Source organism: Diabrotica undecimpunctata, chromosome 3, assembly GCF_040954645.1.
Source record: "Diabrotica undecimpunctata isolate CICGRU chromosome 3, icDiaUnde3, whole genome shotgun sequence".
NCBI classification, from domain to species: domain Eukaryota; kingdom Metazoa; phylum Arthropoda; class Insecta; order Coleoptera; family Chrysomelidae; genus Diabrotica; species Diabrotica undecimpunctata.
In genome coordinates, this window is record NC_092805.1 from 46,476,808 (window position 1) to 46,493,010 (window position 16,203).

The following is a 16,203-nucleotide window of genomic DNA, read 5'->3' on the forward strand; positions in this document are numbered from 1 at the left end:
AACGGATTACAATTAGGGTGTAGATTCAACCTCCATAAGGAACATTACAGTGAGACATTGGATTGTAATGTAATACTGTCACGTTTTGAAAAGCATTTTTCTACGTAGGATAAAGTATAATGTTAGTTTTTCACATTTATCGTTTATGTAATAAATAATAAATTAATTTAAGTAGTTTGCCTGTTACTAAACTTATTGACATAACATACAGTCAACAGTTTGTGTTCGGTAAGTAATTAAGTAAAGTATAAAATTACAGTAGATGCATTCCAATGTTTCCTGTGCCAATACCCTACGTTTAAATATCGTTCAACATTTTTGACATTAACTTAATCCTCTCTCTGGTTATTAAATTTATTAGATACGGTTTTTTGTTGTTAATAATAAAAATAATACCTATCTAAATACTTTATACATTTTTGAACGTTATTTTTTACGTTTTAAGTTTTATTTAAATTTACTGAAATTCCGTTATCTGTGATGGCAACAACGAATTGATTCACGAACCATTGTGTCCAGTCTAAACACAGGTTTACATTGGGAAAAAAAAGTGTACCAGTTTTATATGACGGGAAGTGTACTTCTGGAGTTTTTGAATCCTTGTTACTGTGTCATATTAGTGTTTTCAACTCTCAGTATCGATACCTGTCGTGTAGTTTCTGATATTGCCGCGACTAACTATTCGCCTACTTTATTCGTCGTTGGAGAGATTTAAGTATGTCAGTGTAATATTATAAGTAAAGTACTTTTTGTTTGTATGGAGTCTCATCTAAATATTTATGAATACAAACTAAAAGTAATTGTGTATATGTGAAGAAAGCCCCAAAGCACAGCTTCTGCGATATACAGATATGATAAACATTTTTTATTGTACAATTTCAAACCAGCGCCAAGCGCTTCCAATCAACCGTATTGTTACAACACTGTCTTGTATAGTGATAATCTTCAAATGACAAATCCTAGGAAAATGAATATGTTTCTAATTGAAACAGCTGCTCCTAGCATGCAAACAGTATATTAGTCCCTTTCGCAATCACTTAAATTATTTTAATTGTTTCGTAAACGTTGTCTTGGCATAAATTTAACTAAATTTTGATAGAAATTAGTAACCCTCGATAGGAATGTTTGTTTTTAAATTAAAGTATAACGCGTTTGACAAAAGATACTTTTTGGCAAACCTAAACTAAAAATAAAAAATTCTTCTTATATGTAATTAAAATTAGGATTAGGAAGAGTGGGTGTTAGTGTTTTTTAGCATTGAGTATGCAATTAACAATTTTTATTTTTAGTATTTTCTCAAACAAATTATGGCCGGAGGAAGACATTAAGAGTGGATTTAATTCTCCTACTACTCCACCAACACCTGTATCACCTCCGCTACCTCCGCCAAGTGAACGAAGTGACAGTGGTATACAGCATAGTGGTACAGAAGAAGAAAATACTACAGATTGGACACCAGAAATTCCGTTTGAAAATGTATGTAATTTTAAAAATTAAATCTTGTTTTGTTACTTATATAAATAATTAACTACATTATGTGAGTTTTAATGAACTGATTTACTTTTATATAATTTATAAATTTATAAAAGTAAAATAATATTTAGATTCACATAATATAATAATTACTAATAAAAAAATATTTACTATTAAGAAATAAATAAATTAATCATAAAATATTTAATGTTTATATGCAGTAATAGCCCAGTCCTCATGGATTTGATCTCTAAAAATCATACGAACAAGCTGAATTCTGCTGAGGCTGAAATTTTAATTTTGGGACCCCAAAAAAAAAGGTGAAAAAAATTTTACCATTTCTACCCCACGGCTTCCCCCTAAACCCACCCCAAGATTTACCAAGAATCTGTACGCCGTAGAAAAAATATTTCAAATAAAAAATGTATCTGAGATAATTTTAAACAAAAATGTTTATTAGCAGCACTTTTTCTGTAGAATGAACTGTTGCGCACGCGAAATCAATTGAAGGGTTTGGAATAAAAATGGTATAATGGCATTAAACCTTGTTTTCAGATAATTATTGGACTTAAAGTTATTTCATCACTGTAAATTACTAAAATAATTTAGGTAAACTATGATGCTTGTATAAATTTTGTAAGGAGCTTATTTTTTGGTTCCAAATGTAAAAATAAAAAAATAGTAGAAATAAATAAAAGTACAGATTTAAAAATCCAACTGTTTATTTCCAGACTGGTATGAATAACATTTTACTCATCATCAGAGGATAATATTGTAATATTATCATTATCAGAAATTCAGAAACAGAAACTCTAATGCTTCTGTAATTTGTACAGCTCTTCTTTTATTCTTCACTGTATTCGATTCATACTGCATCGATGTATAAAAATACTGATAAATAGGAGGAATAAATTCAAGAAGAGTCTGTAAATTCTTCCATTTCTTTATGTTAATTTTCGTGCAGTTATGTGTACTGCAAAATAATATAAGTTTTCTGTCAAAAGATGGGCGACTAGAGGACTTTATTTTACAAATGCACTGAGAGAAAGGAAATTCCTCATCCAAGGTGAATTTAAAAAAAAATGAAAAGTATTCAGTGATTTTATATCTAAAATACTGTATATCCCGAAATTTAATACTGTGGTTGTCATAGTCTCGTTTGGGATCACTGAGAATTTTATTAAGTTTTGAATAAGACAAAAAATCTTCTTGTCTCATGGAATGTACAATAAAACACTTTAATAAGCTTTTTATCACATCTATCCAATTTGCAGGTAAAAATATTTGAAGATTTTTTCTTTTCGATTTTTCAATTAGTCCAAAAGCCCTATCGCATTCCATATAGGTGTGCCCAGGTTCAAGAAATTTATGACTAATTTTTTCTATTTTAGTTGCTTTTACCAAAAGCATGAATAATTTACAGATATTTTTATTTGTGTTTTGCCTACCACACAGTTTTATGTTTGGTGGTATCATTGTGATAAACTAAAATAAAAATAATAAAATATAAATGAGTAAAAATAGCACAATATTGCGTTACTACGTTGAATAAGGGTGACAAGCTTATCGGGCGATAGGAAAAAGGTATTTGGCTTACCAATCAGTATAATGTGAGCATTTTTCCACTAGATTGGAAAATGGCTTAACTGCAGCATTCCATTGTAGATAATAGTAAGCATGATAACTGCTTTCCTAGGTAGATGTTACGATTCTCTCATCGATTAAATCGTAACCTGAGGCATTGTGAGAGTTGGTTCTCATTATTATTCTGCGGACCTCGAATGGGGAGAATGCTTTTAATGAAGGTGATAGTTGGCAGGGTGCATCTAAATATTCGCTAACTACATCATTATTTATGTTTTAATCTAAATTCGGAGTACCTAAATATATTTTCTAAACATTCTGCAAATACATTAGCTTTTTCATTGTCAGTCTGTGCGCAATTTCTATCAGGTTTTTTATTGGAGGAATTGGTAGTGTCGGTTTTTTGAATTTTTTGTTACTCTCTATATAGAATAGTCATTTGAAGAGAGATTGTAAATATATAAATTAAAGGTGTCATTACGAGCTTGATTTAGCGCTAACGTAAGCTGATGTGCTAGTCTATTTAGCTGTTTTATTAAGTGGATTTCGGGACGTTTGCCATTTTCCACGCGCTTTCCTTTTTTCCTTTAGAATTTCTTGTACACTTAACGGCACATTGTTGTATTTAGGATTACAGTTTTTACTTATAGGATTAGATTTTCAAGCAGGGTTTTGTAAACAGTATTTTTGATTAATTAATAGATTCACAATTAGGTAAGAATGTCATATTTTACAATTTGTAAATTCTTCTTTTTTGGGTGCCTATTCGTTTCGAATATTGTCGATCATTCTGGCTATAATTATTTTATTAATTGATGCTTTAAAAAGATTAGTTGTTTTTTTGGAGAACCATTTCCTCAGGTTTTTTAACCATGATATTCTTCTTCTCCCAATTCCTCGCTTTGAGAATACTTTACGTTGAAGGATTATTTTCAGTAATCTGTATTTGATGTCTTTTCTCATTATGTGTCCGAGATATTCTAACTTTTTCCTTTTAATTGTATACATCACTTCTCTTTCTTTCCCCATTCTTCGTAGTACCGTCCCGTTGATTATCTGGTCCGTCCATGATATCCTTAGGATTCTTCTGTATAGTCACATCTCGAAGGCTTCAAGTTTTTTTCTCCATCGCTACAGTGAGTCTCCAGGATTTAACTCCGTAGTATAATATCGAGAAGATATAACATCGTAGGAGCCTTACTTTTATCTCCAGCTTAAGGTTGTGGCTTGAAAAGAGTTTGGATATGTTGTTGAATGCACGCCTAGCCTTCTCTATTCTATATTTTACTTCTTGTAAGTTATCCCATTGTTCTTTTCTATTGTTTCAAGATAGGTAAACTGTTTTACTCGGTCCACTGGTGTATTCTTGATAAGGAGTTGGACGTCTCTAATTTTATTTTTGCTGATGACCATAAATTTAGCTTTTGATATGTTTACTTGTAGTCCAAATCTTTCACTTACTTCATTTACTTTGTTTATTAGTTGCTGTAAACTGTTAATTTGTAAATAGGGTGTTAAAAACATTAAGAGTTCCAGTTTGTTTAAAACAATAATATCTTTTAGGTAATTAAACAAATTTATAAATTTACAATGTGCTCCTAAGATTGCTTTTATATTGTTAAGGTAGTGTGTGTTTTTGTCTTTGACTAATATATTTAGGACACTCTATTATGATATGTGTTACATTAATGTCGCAGTTACATCAGTCACAAATGGGGCGATTTGATTTGGAGATTAGGTAGTTGTGAGTTAGTCTGCTATGACCTATACGTAAACGGGTTAGGTTAACAAACAGCAGATTTAAATTTATCTCGCACCAAGGTTCGGTTGAGGGCTTCACGATGTGTAGAGTTGATTGTGAAATATTGCATTCGTTTTTCCATTTATTTGTCACTTTTTCTTTAAGGAACGATTTGTATTCGGAAACAGACACTAAGTTCACTAACACTGAAGAGGCACTGTGCATTGCTTCCCTGGCATGAAAATCTGCTTGTTCGTTTCCTTGAAGTCCAATGCGTGATGAAACCCATATAAAGCGTACTTGCTGCCTGGCATTGTTTAGCAAATGTAATTGTTCTTTTATTAAAATACCTTAGGTTTACTCTTATATAACTGTTTTATTGGATGTAATGCACTAAGAGAGTCAGTAATTATGACAGAATTTGGAATGTTTTGGGTACGTATATAAATTAGGGCTTGCAGAAGTATAATTCTTCATAATAAATACTGCAACTGGAAGATAATTTAAAGTGTAATACAATGTTTGCAGTTATAACTGCCGATCCCATACCAGTAATAGTATCGGTGAATCTGTTAGACATGAAAATGATCTGAGAAAGAAGCGATATGTTGTAAAATGATTTAATAATTGTTGCATGGGGGGTATCAAGCTTATTGTATTTAGAAAGAGTTAGATCACATATTGCAGGAGGAAAGGTCTAGGGGGGAGGTGTGACTGTATTTGTCCGATCAAAAAATGTTGGGAATTGAATATTATGGAGAGAGAGATATCTTCTGGCTCTCTCGTAAAAGGGTTCGTTCTTTTTTATTTATATAAGTTTCTTTGAAACGTTTAGCAATAGTATGATGTAAAATGGGATTCGATTTTATCGCACATATGGATGTTGCATATGTTAATGACAAATTATATCTTTATTAATACTGTTTTCATTTTGTCCTTGGTATTTCCTGAATTAACTGGGTAGTTTTTATGGGTTTTATTTACAATATTTCTGTTTCTGTGTTTTAATAGATCGGTATATTAGTAACCTCTGTAATTGGCTCGATGACTACTATTACATAAAGTGCAAGTTTTAGGAGTATCTTTAGGTTTAGTACATGTTTTTGTATCATGCGACCTCCACATTTTACACAATTGTATGTATTACGTTAGGAATGTCCTACGATTAATTTTCGCAAGAGACTCCTGGTTCGAAAAAATACAAAATTAAATTTCTATTACAAAAAAATTACTTTTGTATTAAAATACACAAATGTGACTTTAAAAGTTTTATTTAATTCAGTTTCTTTCGAATTCGACTCAACTAACCCTAACTATGCAATTGTATATATTCTTATAATATGATATTCGATACTCCTACATTCTCAGACGAAAAAGTCTTTAAATTTTAATTGCCTTCACCAGCCCTCAGCCCGAGAGACGATACGCTGAATATGGGATTTTTAAAATAAACGTTAAGTATTTACCTGACAGTATGCTTTTAAGTAATTTTATTTGGAGTGACCATAGGCCTGGTGTAGGAACGATTACCTACAGTTTTTTAATATCCTTACTTCTCATTAAGTCTAACTTTGTTGGTCTGCTATTTTTCTTAATTGCTTTACCTTTACCACGTGTAGTATGAACACGTGGTAAAGTAAATAAAACACTTTTATTTTCGAAAATTATTTTTAATATAATTTAGCAGAACTTTAAAAGGTATTAATTGTCTTTGATCCTTTCTTCTATATTTATCATCATCATCATCAGCCTTAAAAGTCCATTGCTGAACATAGGCCTCTACCTCGTGTATCCACTCCCGTCTATCTTGCCACTCTCATCCAATTTTTATTTTTTCTTCTTAAATCGTTAGCCAATCGTGTAGGTGATCGACCGACGTTTCTCTTGTCTTCCCTTGGTCTTCATTTCAATAACCTCTTTGTCCATCGACTATCCGTCATTCTAACTATGTGTCCTGCCCATCTCCATTTTAGTCTGGCTATCCTTTCGATGACGTCAGTCACCTTGGTTCTTCTCTCGACCTCTTCATTTTTTATTTTGTCTCGCAGAGTTACTCCTAACATGAATCACTTCATTCTTCTCTATGTGACTCTTAGTTTAGTATCCGAGGCATTTGTTAGACTAAGTGTTTCTGCTCCGAATGTCAACACTGGGAAGACGCATTGATCAAAGATTTTCACATCAGGGATATAGGTAACTCACTTTTAAAAGTTTCTCTCAATGTTCAACATGCTACCCACCCAAGACCGATTCTTCTCTTTAGTTCATGGGTCCGATTATCTCTGCCAATCATAATTTCATGTTCTAGGTATTTATATTTATCTACGAGTTCTACTTATTGCCCACCACTACTAATGTTCTGGTTGGGTACCAAATTTGTCATTATTTTTTTTTATATTAGTTTACTTTAAATATCATTTCTACTTTTCTATTCAATCACATATTGATGTTGTTCAAAAGATTTAATTTTCTCTTGAAACTTTTCAGTAATAGAAAATAGTCATCACATTATTCAATTATTCATCACAAAAAAACATCACCTGATTACTACTTTTTATATTGTTTTAGTTACATAGAACATTGTCCACTGAATTAGAAGAAGAATCTGATAATATCTCATATAAACAAAAGTTTGATACCATTGAAGCAAAATACCGAAAGCGGGGTTCTACTTTTGTCTCAGCTGCAGAACAAATCGACGATATTATTGATCATAGTATAGAAATAGAAAGTAACAAAAGGATGAGAAATGCCAACGTGAATCCATGGACGCTACGATTTATTGATACTGAAATGGAACATCAGGTAAGTTCCTGTAGGCTATATATTATTTAGTATAGAAAATTAGGGATAATTTGTTTTTGGTCGATTTTTTTTATAGTGCCTTTTGACTACTCCAAAAACGAGCACAGTCAGTTTTTATAGGGTCATAGGCGATTTATGGTTACGTGCGGGCCTCATTTTTCTAGAAAATTATATGTATATGTACATCATCATAGTATCTATCGTGTGGTAGTCCGTTCTTTCTCCTTCATCTTGTTCTATCTAAACTAAAGACATCTCCTGCTCCTACAGTCTGACAACTAATAAGTGACATGACTCATGAGCGTGATCAGTTGGGTTTTCCGTATCGTTTAGCTATCGCAATAATTGTTATTAAGAAGCGTGTTAGTAGCGAAGAAACAGTGCGTATATTGTCAGTATATATTTAGTTTTCTCAGAGTTATAAGTATAAAAAAAGAGTATGGTCTAACAATGAATGTCAAGAAGACGAAATTTATGAGAATATCGAAAACTCGAAGAAATAACGAGAATCTTCTAATAAACGAAACCAACGTCGAACAAGTGGACAAATATGCATACCTGGGAACAATGATTAACTCCACAAATGATTACAATCAGGAGATAAAAATAAGAATAGAAAAGGCTAGAGCAAATTTCAACAAAATGAAAAGAGTTCTATGTACCAGGGATTTAAAACTGGAACTAAGAGTTAGGTTGGCGAGGTGCTATATTTTTTCGACTTTATTTTATGGAATGGAATCTTGGACCTTGAATGCGACATCAATGAAAAAACTGGAATCATTTGAGCTGTGGGTGTAGAGAAGAATTCTGAAAATATCATGGACAGAACACGTCACAAACAAAGAGGTTCTGGGAAGGATGAACAAAGAAATGGAAATTTTAAATTCAATAAAAACAAGAAAATTAGAATATCTCGGATATATTACACGTGGAGAGAAATACACCTTGCTCCAACTAATTATGCAGGGAAATATCCAAGGAAAGAGAAGCATAGGGAGGCGTAGAATGTCATGGCTGCGCAACCTGAGAGAGTGGTACGGATGTACACCAAATGAACTTTTCAGAGCAGCCGTCTCAAAAGTCCGAATAGCTATGATGATTGCTGACCTCCGCCGCGGAGATGGCACTTGAAGAAGAGAGCTATAAGTACATTGTGTGTTAGAAGTATACAGGTGCCTTTATGTTTAACGATATATTGATTTTGTTAAACATTGTTTAATTAAATAAAAGTATATGAACCTACTATTAGCAGGGAGAGTACAAATGTGAAAAGTTCTCGCAAACAGTTAAGACTTCAAGCTATAAAAATAGTGTCTAATGTGTACAAGTACTTGAGAACAACAAGGCGGAGGCAATAAGTCGTTGTGAATGTATGACAGGAGTATCGTCATCTACTCGGGTGAAGTTCAGGTCCCACAGACACATCTACGAGGTCGAAAACCAATTGAATTTAATGAGCAAAACAATTCAAAAATAAGACGTACAGTTTATACTTTTTATTTTAATAAGAAAACTTCTACTCCAGACAAAATCTTTTCTGCAATAAAAATTAATGAAGTAATTCTCCAAATGAGTCGTGTAACTTTGCGTAAGCAGTTACGTAAATTGGAATTTACTTACGCTAATCTAAGTACAACAGGAATTCAGCTTTGATAGAGAAACGTAAAATCATTACAAGGAGTCGCAAGTATTTGCGTAAAATGTCAGAGTTCCGTGAAAAAAAATAAAAAAATCTATTATTTAGACGAATTTTCGGTCAAAATGTGGGACATACTATTAAAAATGTGTGGACTGACATTACTGTAACAAGAAGTCGGCAAGCTTTTGCTGAAGGTCTATCTCAAGGATTCCGAGAACCGACAGGTAAAGGACAGCGACTTATAGTAACCCATATTGAAAGTGACAGTGGCTTTCTAAAAGACAGTGGTTTAATTTTTTTTAACCGGTCATTACCATGAGTATATGAATGCAGATTGTTTCAAACAGTGGTTTCAATATGTTCTGCAATGTGTTGAAGATAACTGCGTCATCGTTATGGACAATGCATATTACCATATTTGCCGGAGTGAACAAATTCCCACTTCCAACAGCCGAAAGGATAAAATGAAAAAATGGCTCCGGAAAAAAAAATTCCATATTATGAGAATGCAGTTAGGGTAGAGTTAATGTGTTTAATCAAACAACATCGCCCTAATCATATCGATTACGCAGTGGATGGAATGGCCCGTACTCGTGGTGTTACTGTTTTAAGACTGCCACCATATCACTACGAATTGAACCCAATTGAGCTTAATCTGGGCACAAACAAAGGGTTATGTGGCACGTTATAATGTAACTTTTAAAATAGAAGATGTGAGGCGTCTGCTAAATACTGCTATTGATAAGATTACGCCATTAGCATGACAAAATGCTATTTCCCATATACGGAAGGTTGAAAAACGAATGTGTGAGTTAGATGTTCATGTTGATAATAATCGAATCTGTAGTGATTACGTTATCAGGCGACAATAGCAGTGATAGTGAGAGTAATGATAATCTCCCTGAAAACTACTAATATAAGCAAAAAATATTATAATATATTATTAGTTATGACGAATCTAATTGCAAGCGAATATTCTACAATTAGCGAACAGGGTCTACAATACCATGATCTACTATTTTTACTGTAAGTCTGTCTTGGTGATTTCCACGTACCTTTACGTATGTCTTTCCGAGCTAAGTTAAAATTATACAATCGATTAAAAAAAAAACTATGAAAAAAATAAGACTTTTTTGAAGTCACAGCATCAAAATGTTTAAAATTCGTTATTTCTTAAACACCAAATTTTTTCATTTTGTTGAGCCGTGGAATTATTTCTGTTTCTGGTTGTGTTTACAGCGTGAACTGTATTGCAATTCTTCATTTGGCGAATTTTTCAGTTTTTTATTGACACTTGCAAAATCCTAGCAAAAGTATTTGCTTCGTTGCAGCAGTGTGCTGATTAATCTGTTGTTTCTTTATTTTGCTGTGTAAACACATTTCGGTAAAATGTAAGGACATTGATTAATTCCGCTATTAAATAAACTAACTCAGTTATTTGACACTCAAGTGAATTAAATTTTTCTCAGAAATAAACTTTTATAATTTCTTGTCGATGTATAACTTCTTCCAAATAAATACGTTTTGACAGGTTTTTAAAAGACATTATGTACATGCAGACCAAAACAAGCATCTGCAGTAGCTAGTACTTTTGTATGTATGTTAATTTCCCAAAAAAAAAAAGACAAAATGCATGGATATATAAGAAAATTTACTAAGATGTAAATTGGAGCTGGAAGGTCAGATAATGTAATAAGTGATGGAGTTTAAATATTTAGGCATCAATTATCTTGCTACGGAAAGCTGGAAACTAAAGTAAAAGATCAAGTGAATATAACAAACAGTGCCACAGGGTGCCTGAATGAAACAATATGGAGAAATAAAAATATCGGGAAAGGAATATAAAGCAGAATTTATAAAACAGTCATCACACCAATAATGACATACGCGGCAGAACCAGGAACTGACACAGACAGGACAAAAAGGATGTTAGAAACAGCAGAGATGAAAACACTTAGAAAAATTGATGGTAAGACACTATGGGAAGAGCTAGAAGTACAGATGTATGACGTAGATGCAAGGTAGAGACTATCAAGAACTGGGTAAGAAATAGAAGAGTAGAATGGAACCATCATATAAGCCGAATGACAACAAATAGAGTAGTAAAGACGACAAGAGACGATTCCCCAATAGGAAGACGTGTATTTATCCTTAATTAATTATTTTTTAGTTTTCCTTACAGCCGTAATCTAGATGTTTTGTTGTATTTTCCAATGTTGCCTAAAAATGTTCAATCTTCTGTACATCGTGTTCCTTTTAAGTATGTCTAGAGTTCCATACACTTTTTATACATATCTTCTTTACTTTTTTATGCAGTCTTTTTTTATTTTGATTTCGTCTTCGATTTCGTACGATACGCTTCTATTTACATTTTCCAATAGCAGTTGGTTCCAATGCTTCCCGTGCTTGTATCGATTCTTTGATGTGTTCATGAGTTTCTTCAATATTTTCGTATGTGCACCCTAAGTTTTCCGTCTAACCGTTCTTGATGGAGTGTAGAAAATTATTTGCTAAATTTTATTATAAAGAATGTATGAAAATAATAAAGTGGATTCTAATTTTAAGTTCTATTGAAAAAATGTGTGTAAAAAAAATATTTTTTTTTCGTTTAGTTCAGTCAACTTAGAGAAGACATGTTCAAATCAAATATGATGTGTTGCTTTATAATATGGTTGTTCATCGTAGTCTGTCAGGCGATTACAACAGAAATGTAAGTATTTATAATATACATACAATCATGAAAAATACTACTTCATTAGTTGTTAAGTTATGGACACTAAAAACATACAACCATAGTATACGCAGGTAAAACATTTCCTGCATAGGTAATGCAGGCAACTGTACATTGTGCAAAAAGTCAAAACTATTATAATTGCCATAATATCTGTTCTGTTATTGCACATTTGCGGAATACATTTTATTTTACGGTAAAAATTTTTTGCTCTTCTAAGAGAAGATTTCATTTTTACAGAGAGTTTGCCTGCCGAATTTAAAATCAAGGTTTTTCTCATAGTATTTTAAAAAGAACTCATATCATTTGACGAAATTTCAGGATATTTGTCTAAAAACATATATCATAAATTTTTTTACATTTAAGGTTGCATCTAAATATAAAACTGTTTGATGAATAATGAGATGTTTTCTTGCAAACAGAAGGCTTGCCAGAAACATCATTTGGATAAATTGGCTATAAACTTCAAAGAATAGAATCGAATAAAAATAAGCTAAGGAAAATCAATAATCTAGGGTCGTAGCTTCAATCATGATGAAGAAGTTGTCGCATTTCTCTTCTGCCTTCTAAATTATTATTTTTTAAAATTTTCCCATTGTTTTTCCATGCTTATTTCCGTTTTTTCTCTCCCATATTTTGAATGCTTTATCAGTTTATTTGTGATATATTATTTTCTTTTGTTTATCTTTTAGTTTTTTGTTGCTCTTCGCTTTATTTTATCTTCTTTTGTTTTTAATGAACTTGCCGTACCGGTTTTAACCATGTCATCTTTATAGTACCAGTATGTGATGCGTTCCGACTTACACCTTATTTTCTAACTGGTTTTATATTTTCTTTTATTTTTTCGTATAGACGACGTAGTCGATTATGCTATTTGTTTTGAGAAAATAATGAATATTTTCATCTTCTACACAGACTCCATTTGAAGTATTATCTACTACCGCGCTTACTGGATTGTCCAAAGGTAGGTAGGTAACATAGGAGGGGGCAAAATCCATGTCATGAAACTGATCAGGGTTTTGTTTTTAGCACTGGGTTTGGGAAACTTATTAAAATAGATTAACCACTTACAAAAAAGATCCGTGTTGATATATTCAGATTCAGAAATTAATTTCAGAGTTTCACATGGTGCATTTAAAAACAACTCTTCCTTCATTCTTTTTCTGGGGAATATGAGTGCTGGAGAAATATAGTTACCTGTGGAGTTCATGCAACATACAGCCGTTGCAAGTTGTCCAAGATCTGCACTAGCTACCTTCCCTACAAGTTTCTTTCCCTTGCTCGCTAATGTCTTGGGTAACTTATTAGGCACTTCATGTTATATAATATTGAACTTGGAGAGTATTGCCTTAGTTCATAAAGATTTTTAAGGTTATCGTAAAACCTTGTTACTTTATTTTTATTAAAACCCATAATTCAAGCCATCGAACATTTTTCTGGCTGTTGAAACGCAAATTTGTTCCGCTGACAAAATCCTCTTACCCATGACTCACCAGTCATTTGTAGATTTCTATTAAAACGGTTAGAAAGATTATTAAATTCAGCAAATTTATATCCTGCTATTTGCAATTTTTTTGTAATTCCATAAAACATCTGATCCAGTTCTTGTATCTGTTGTGCTAATTCGGTTTCTAAGTCGCTTGGAATATCACTTTGAAATCGCCCCAATGATTTTGGTACATTTCCACATTTTAATATTTTTCTTAATGTGGCCTCATTTATTCCCATATCATTCACAATACTTCTTTTACTACATCCTGCTTCTAATTTTTGCTGTATTTCTCGTAAGTTTTCTTCAGTAAAAATTAACTTTCTATCGGTTTTTCGCTTGTACCGATTCATTATGAATTTAAAATCTGAAAATAAAAAGAAAACTTAAAATAAATAAAAAATTGATTAAGAGTACCCAACTGTGTATAAGAGTTCGCATTGCGTAATCTTATACATAGGTAACGGTCAGCGTTTATTACGAAAACAAATAGATTTACATCCCATTTTTTTAAAGCAATCACTATTTCATATAAATGCAGTATAAAATTATTTTATACAAAACTGATGGTTTGCTTACCTGTCAATTGACTAAATTGTGAACACAAAATTATAAATCTGAACGGCAAGCAGCGACCATATTGACAAAACTAGGACGATAATGCAGATGTCTGTTTATGGCCTAAAAATTACTTTAATAGATGGCGATATATATATTAAAAATAATAGGTGCGTACTCTTATACGCATGCGGGCTCTTATACACACTTACCCTACTGAATATGTATCTGATAATGTATCAAAAGTCTCTTGAACTTCAGAAGGTAAACTTTCGACTTCAGAACTTTCATCGGTTTCAGAACTTTGAGTTCTAGATGGTTTAGTATAACTTTTATTTTCTTCATCGCTCTAATTATCCATATCAGATGAAGGTGGTGGAGGTCATGCCAAAATTTTTTCGGACCTCATTTCGAACTCATTTTGAAACGTTTCATTAAAACAAATTCTACTAATGTAATTGGAAATGAAGTGTGGAATAAGTACAAAACAAAGATATTTCACAATATCACAATAGGTACTGAATATATGACAAAGTAAACTATATAAGATACATAACAAAAAAGTTCCATTAAGCTATACATCTTTGGTAAAATAGATTATAGGATATAGCTTAAAAGATGGTTCGGTATTATCACTTTTGGTTATTTATATATAAATATTCATATATGTATAAACACAATACAACATCATACTACAACTTCACCTCCTTTATTAAAACAAAATACTACTTATTTTTACACTAATACTGAATAAAACTTACCAGCCTTTTTCTAATCGGCGTTCACTAGGCAACCATCAATTGTGACTAGCTTTGACTGATCACTATAGATGGCAGTACTATTTAGCTTTCTGAGTTTAGTAGACGTATAGACAACACAATTAACAAACAATAGTGGGTGGGTAATTGTTTTAGAGATTGGCGATGTCAACGAACTATAGGGGGCGCTTTGACAGATGATCAGCTGATCACGCACGTAGGAAAACAAAACAGAGCTTCCATAATCTTTGTAGGTGAATCATTGTTGTGTGTAAAAATTATCTGTATTTATTATTTTTTGTTAATGCAATGGCAAATAAAGAAATTGAAGTTAGTCTGCTCGATACTTTGAAATATATAGGAGACACAAAAAGACCTTTAAAAGAAGGCGAGGCCTTGTTAAAGGCTGGCCACGTTTTGTTGTGTGGCAAATATAATATGATATATTATTTCCTAAATATATATAAATAAAACACTTGGTTGTTTTTATATCACTATTATTCCAAAATGGTACAATTTTTTTATGTTTGATTAGCATAAAAAACAAGCAATATTACGATTTGTTTACTGATCGAATAATAAGTAATTTATTTCTAACCTAAACTAACTAACTTTTTCTAATCTAAAGTCTTACTTAGCAGTTTGTCTTTAGTTACTATTATGACATTTAATATATTTACATATTGTAAATGTCTTAATAGTAACTAAATTATACAATATTATATTTACATTTTACTACTGATCACTTCTGTACAAAAGGAGAACTTAACTTTAATATGAACATTGGTAAAACAAATATTAATACATTTAAGACTAGTTACATTAATTACAACAAATTAAGAAACTAAAATTGTGACACTTCAAAATAAAATAAAAGAATGTACTTATGAAAAAAAAAACGAAGGAATGTCATGTACGATCTTGTAGATTTTTGTTACGAGGAAAAAAGTGCATACTTATTCTTTCCGATCGATAATTACTGCATTGCGGTGCAGAACAATACTTTTTAACATTTTGTTACCTTATTGTGCTTTATTTAATAATATTTAAAATGTTTATAACTATGTCATGTGTGTATAAATAAATACAAAATGTTTTGTTATCCTACGTGCACTAGTTCAAATTTTTACCGCACCGTGCCGCCTCTTTCGTTTGACATCGCCAATAGACAATTTGAATATTTGAAAATGACGTAGCCTATAAGATACAAATCCAAATTAAGGGTTAAGATCCGCTGGACAACCTATAATTTACCAGGCCGCTTAAAATAATCAATATTATTTTTCCCTTTTTCTTTTTCGATCTATTCCATGGTCTGCTCTATGTGTGTTAATTCCTTTTTCTGAAAAGTTGTTGTCTTTATTTCTATATAATAATTCTAAACGCTACGTCCAAAAAGGCGACAGTTTATTTGTGAAAATTATT

General features: G+C 31.9%; 1 protein-coding gene across 2 annotated transcripts in view; it reads left to right on the plus strand.

Moving 5' to 3' along the window:
- The window catches only part of Ac78C (adenylyl cyclase 78C), a 757,610-nt gene that overhangs the window by 688,127 nt on the left and 53,280 nt on the right, over nt 1-16,203 (plus strand). For both annotated transcript variants that reach the window (XM_072525847.1, XM_072525848.1), the window contains 3 exons: nt 1,290-1,476; nt 7,367-7,603; nt 11,855-11,952. In XM_072525847.1, the coding sequence (XP_072381948.1) occupies nt 1,290-1,476; nt 7,367-7,603; nt 11,855-11,952 (522 nt within the window). The remainder of the gene's footprint in view (nt 1-1,289; nt 1,477-7,366; nt 7,604-11,854; nt 11,953-16,203) is intronic.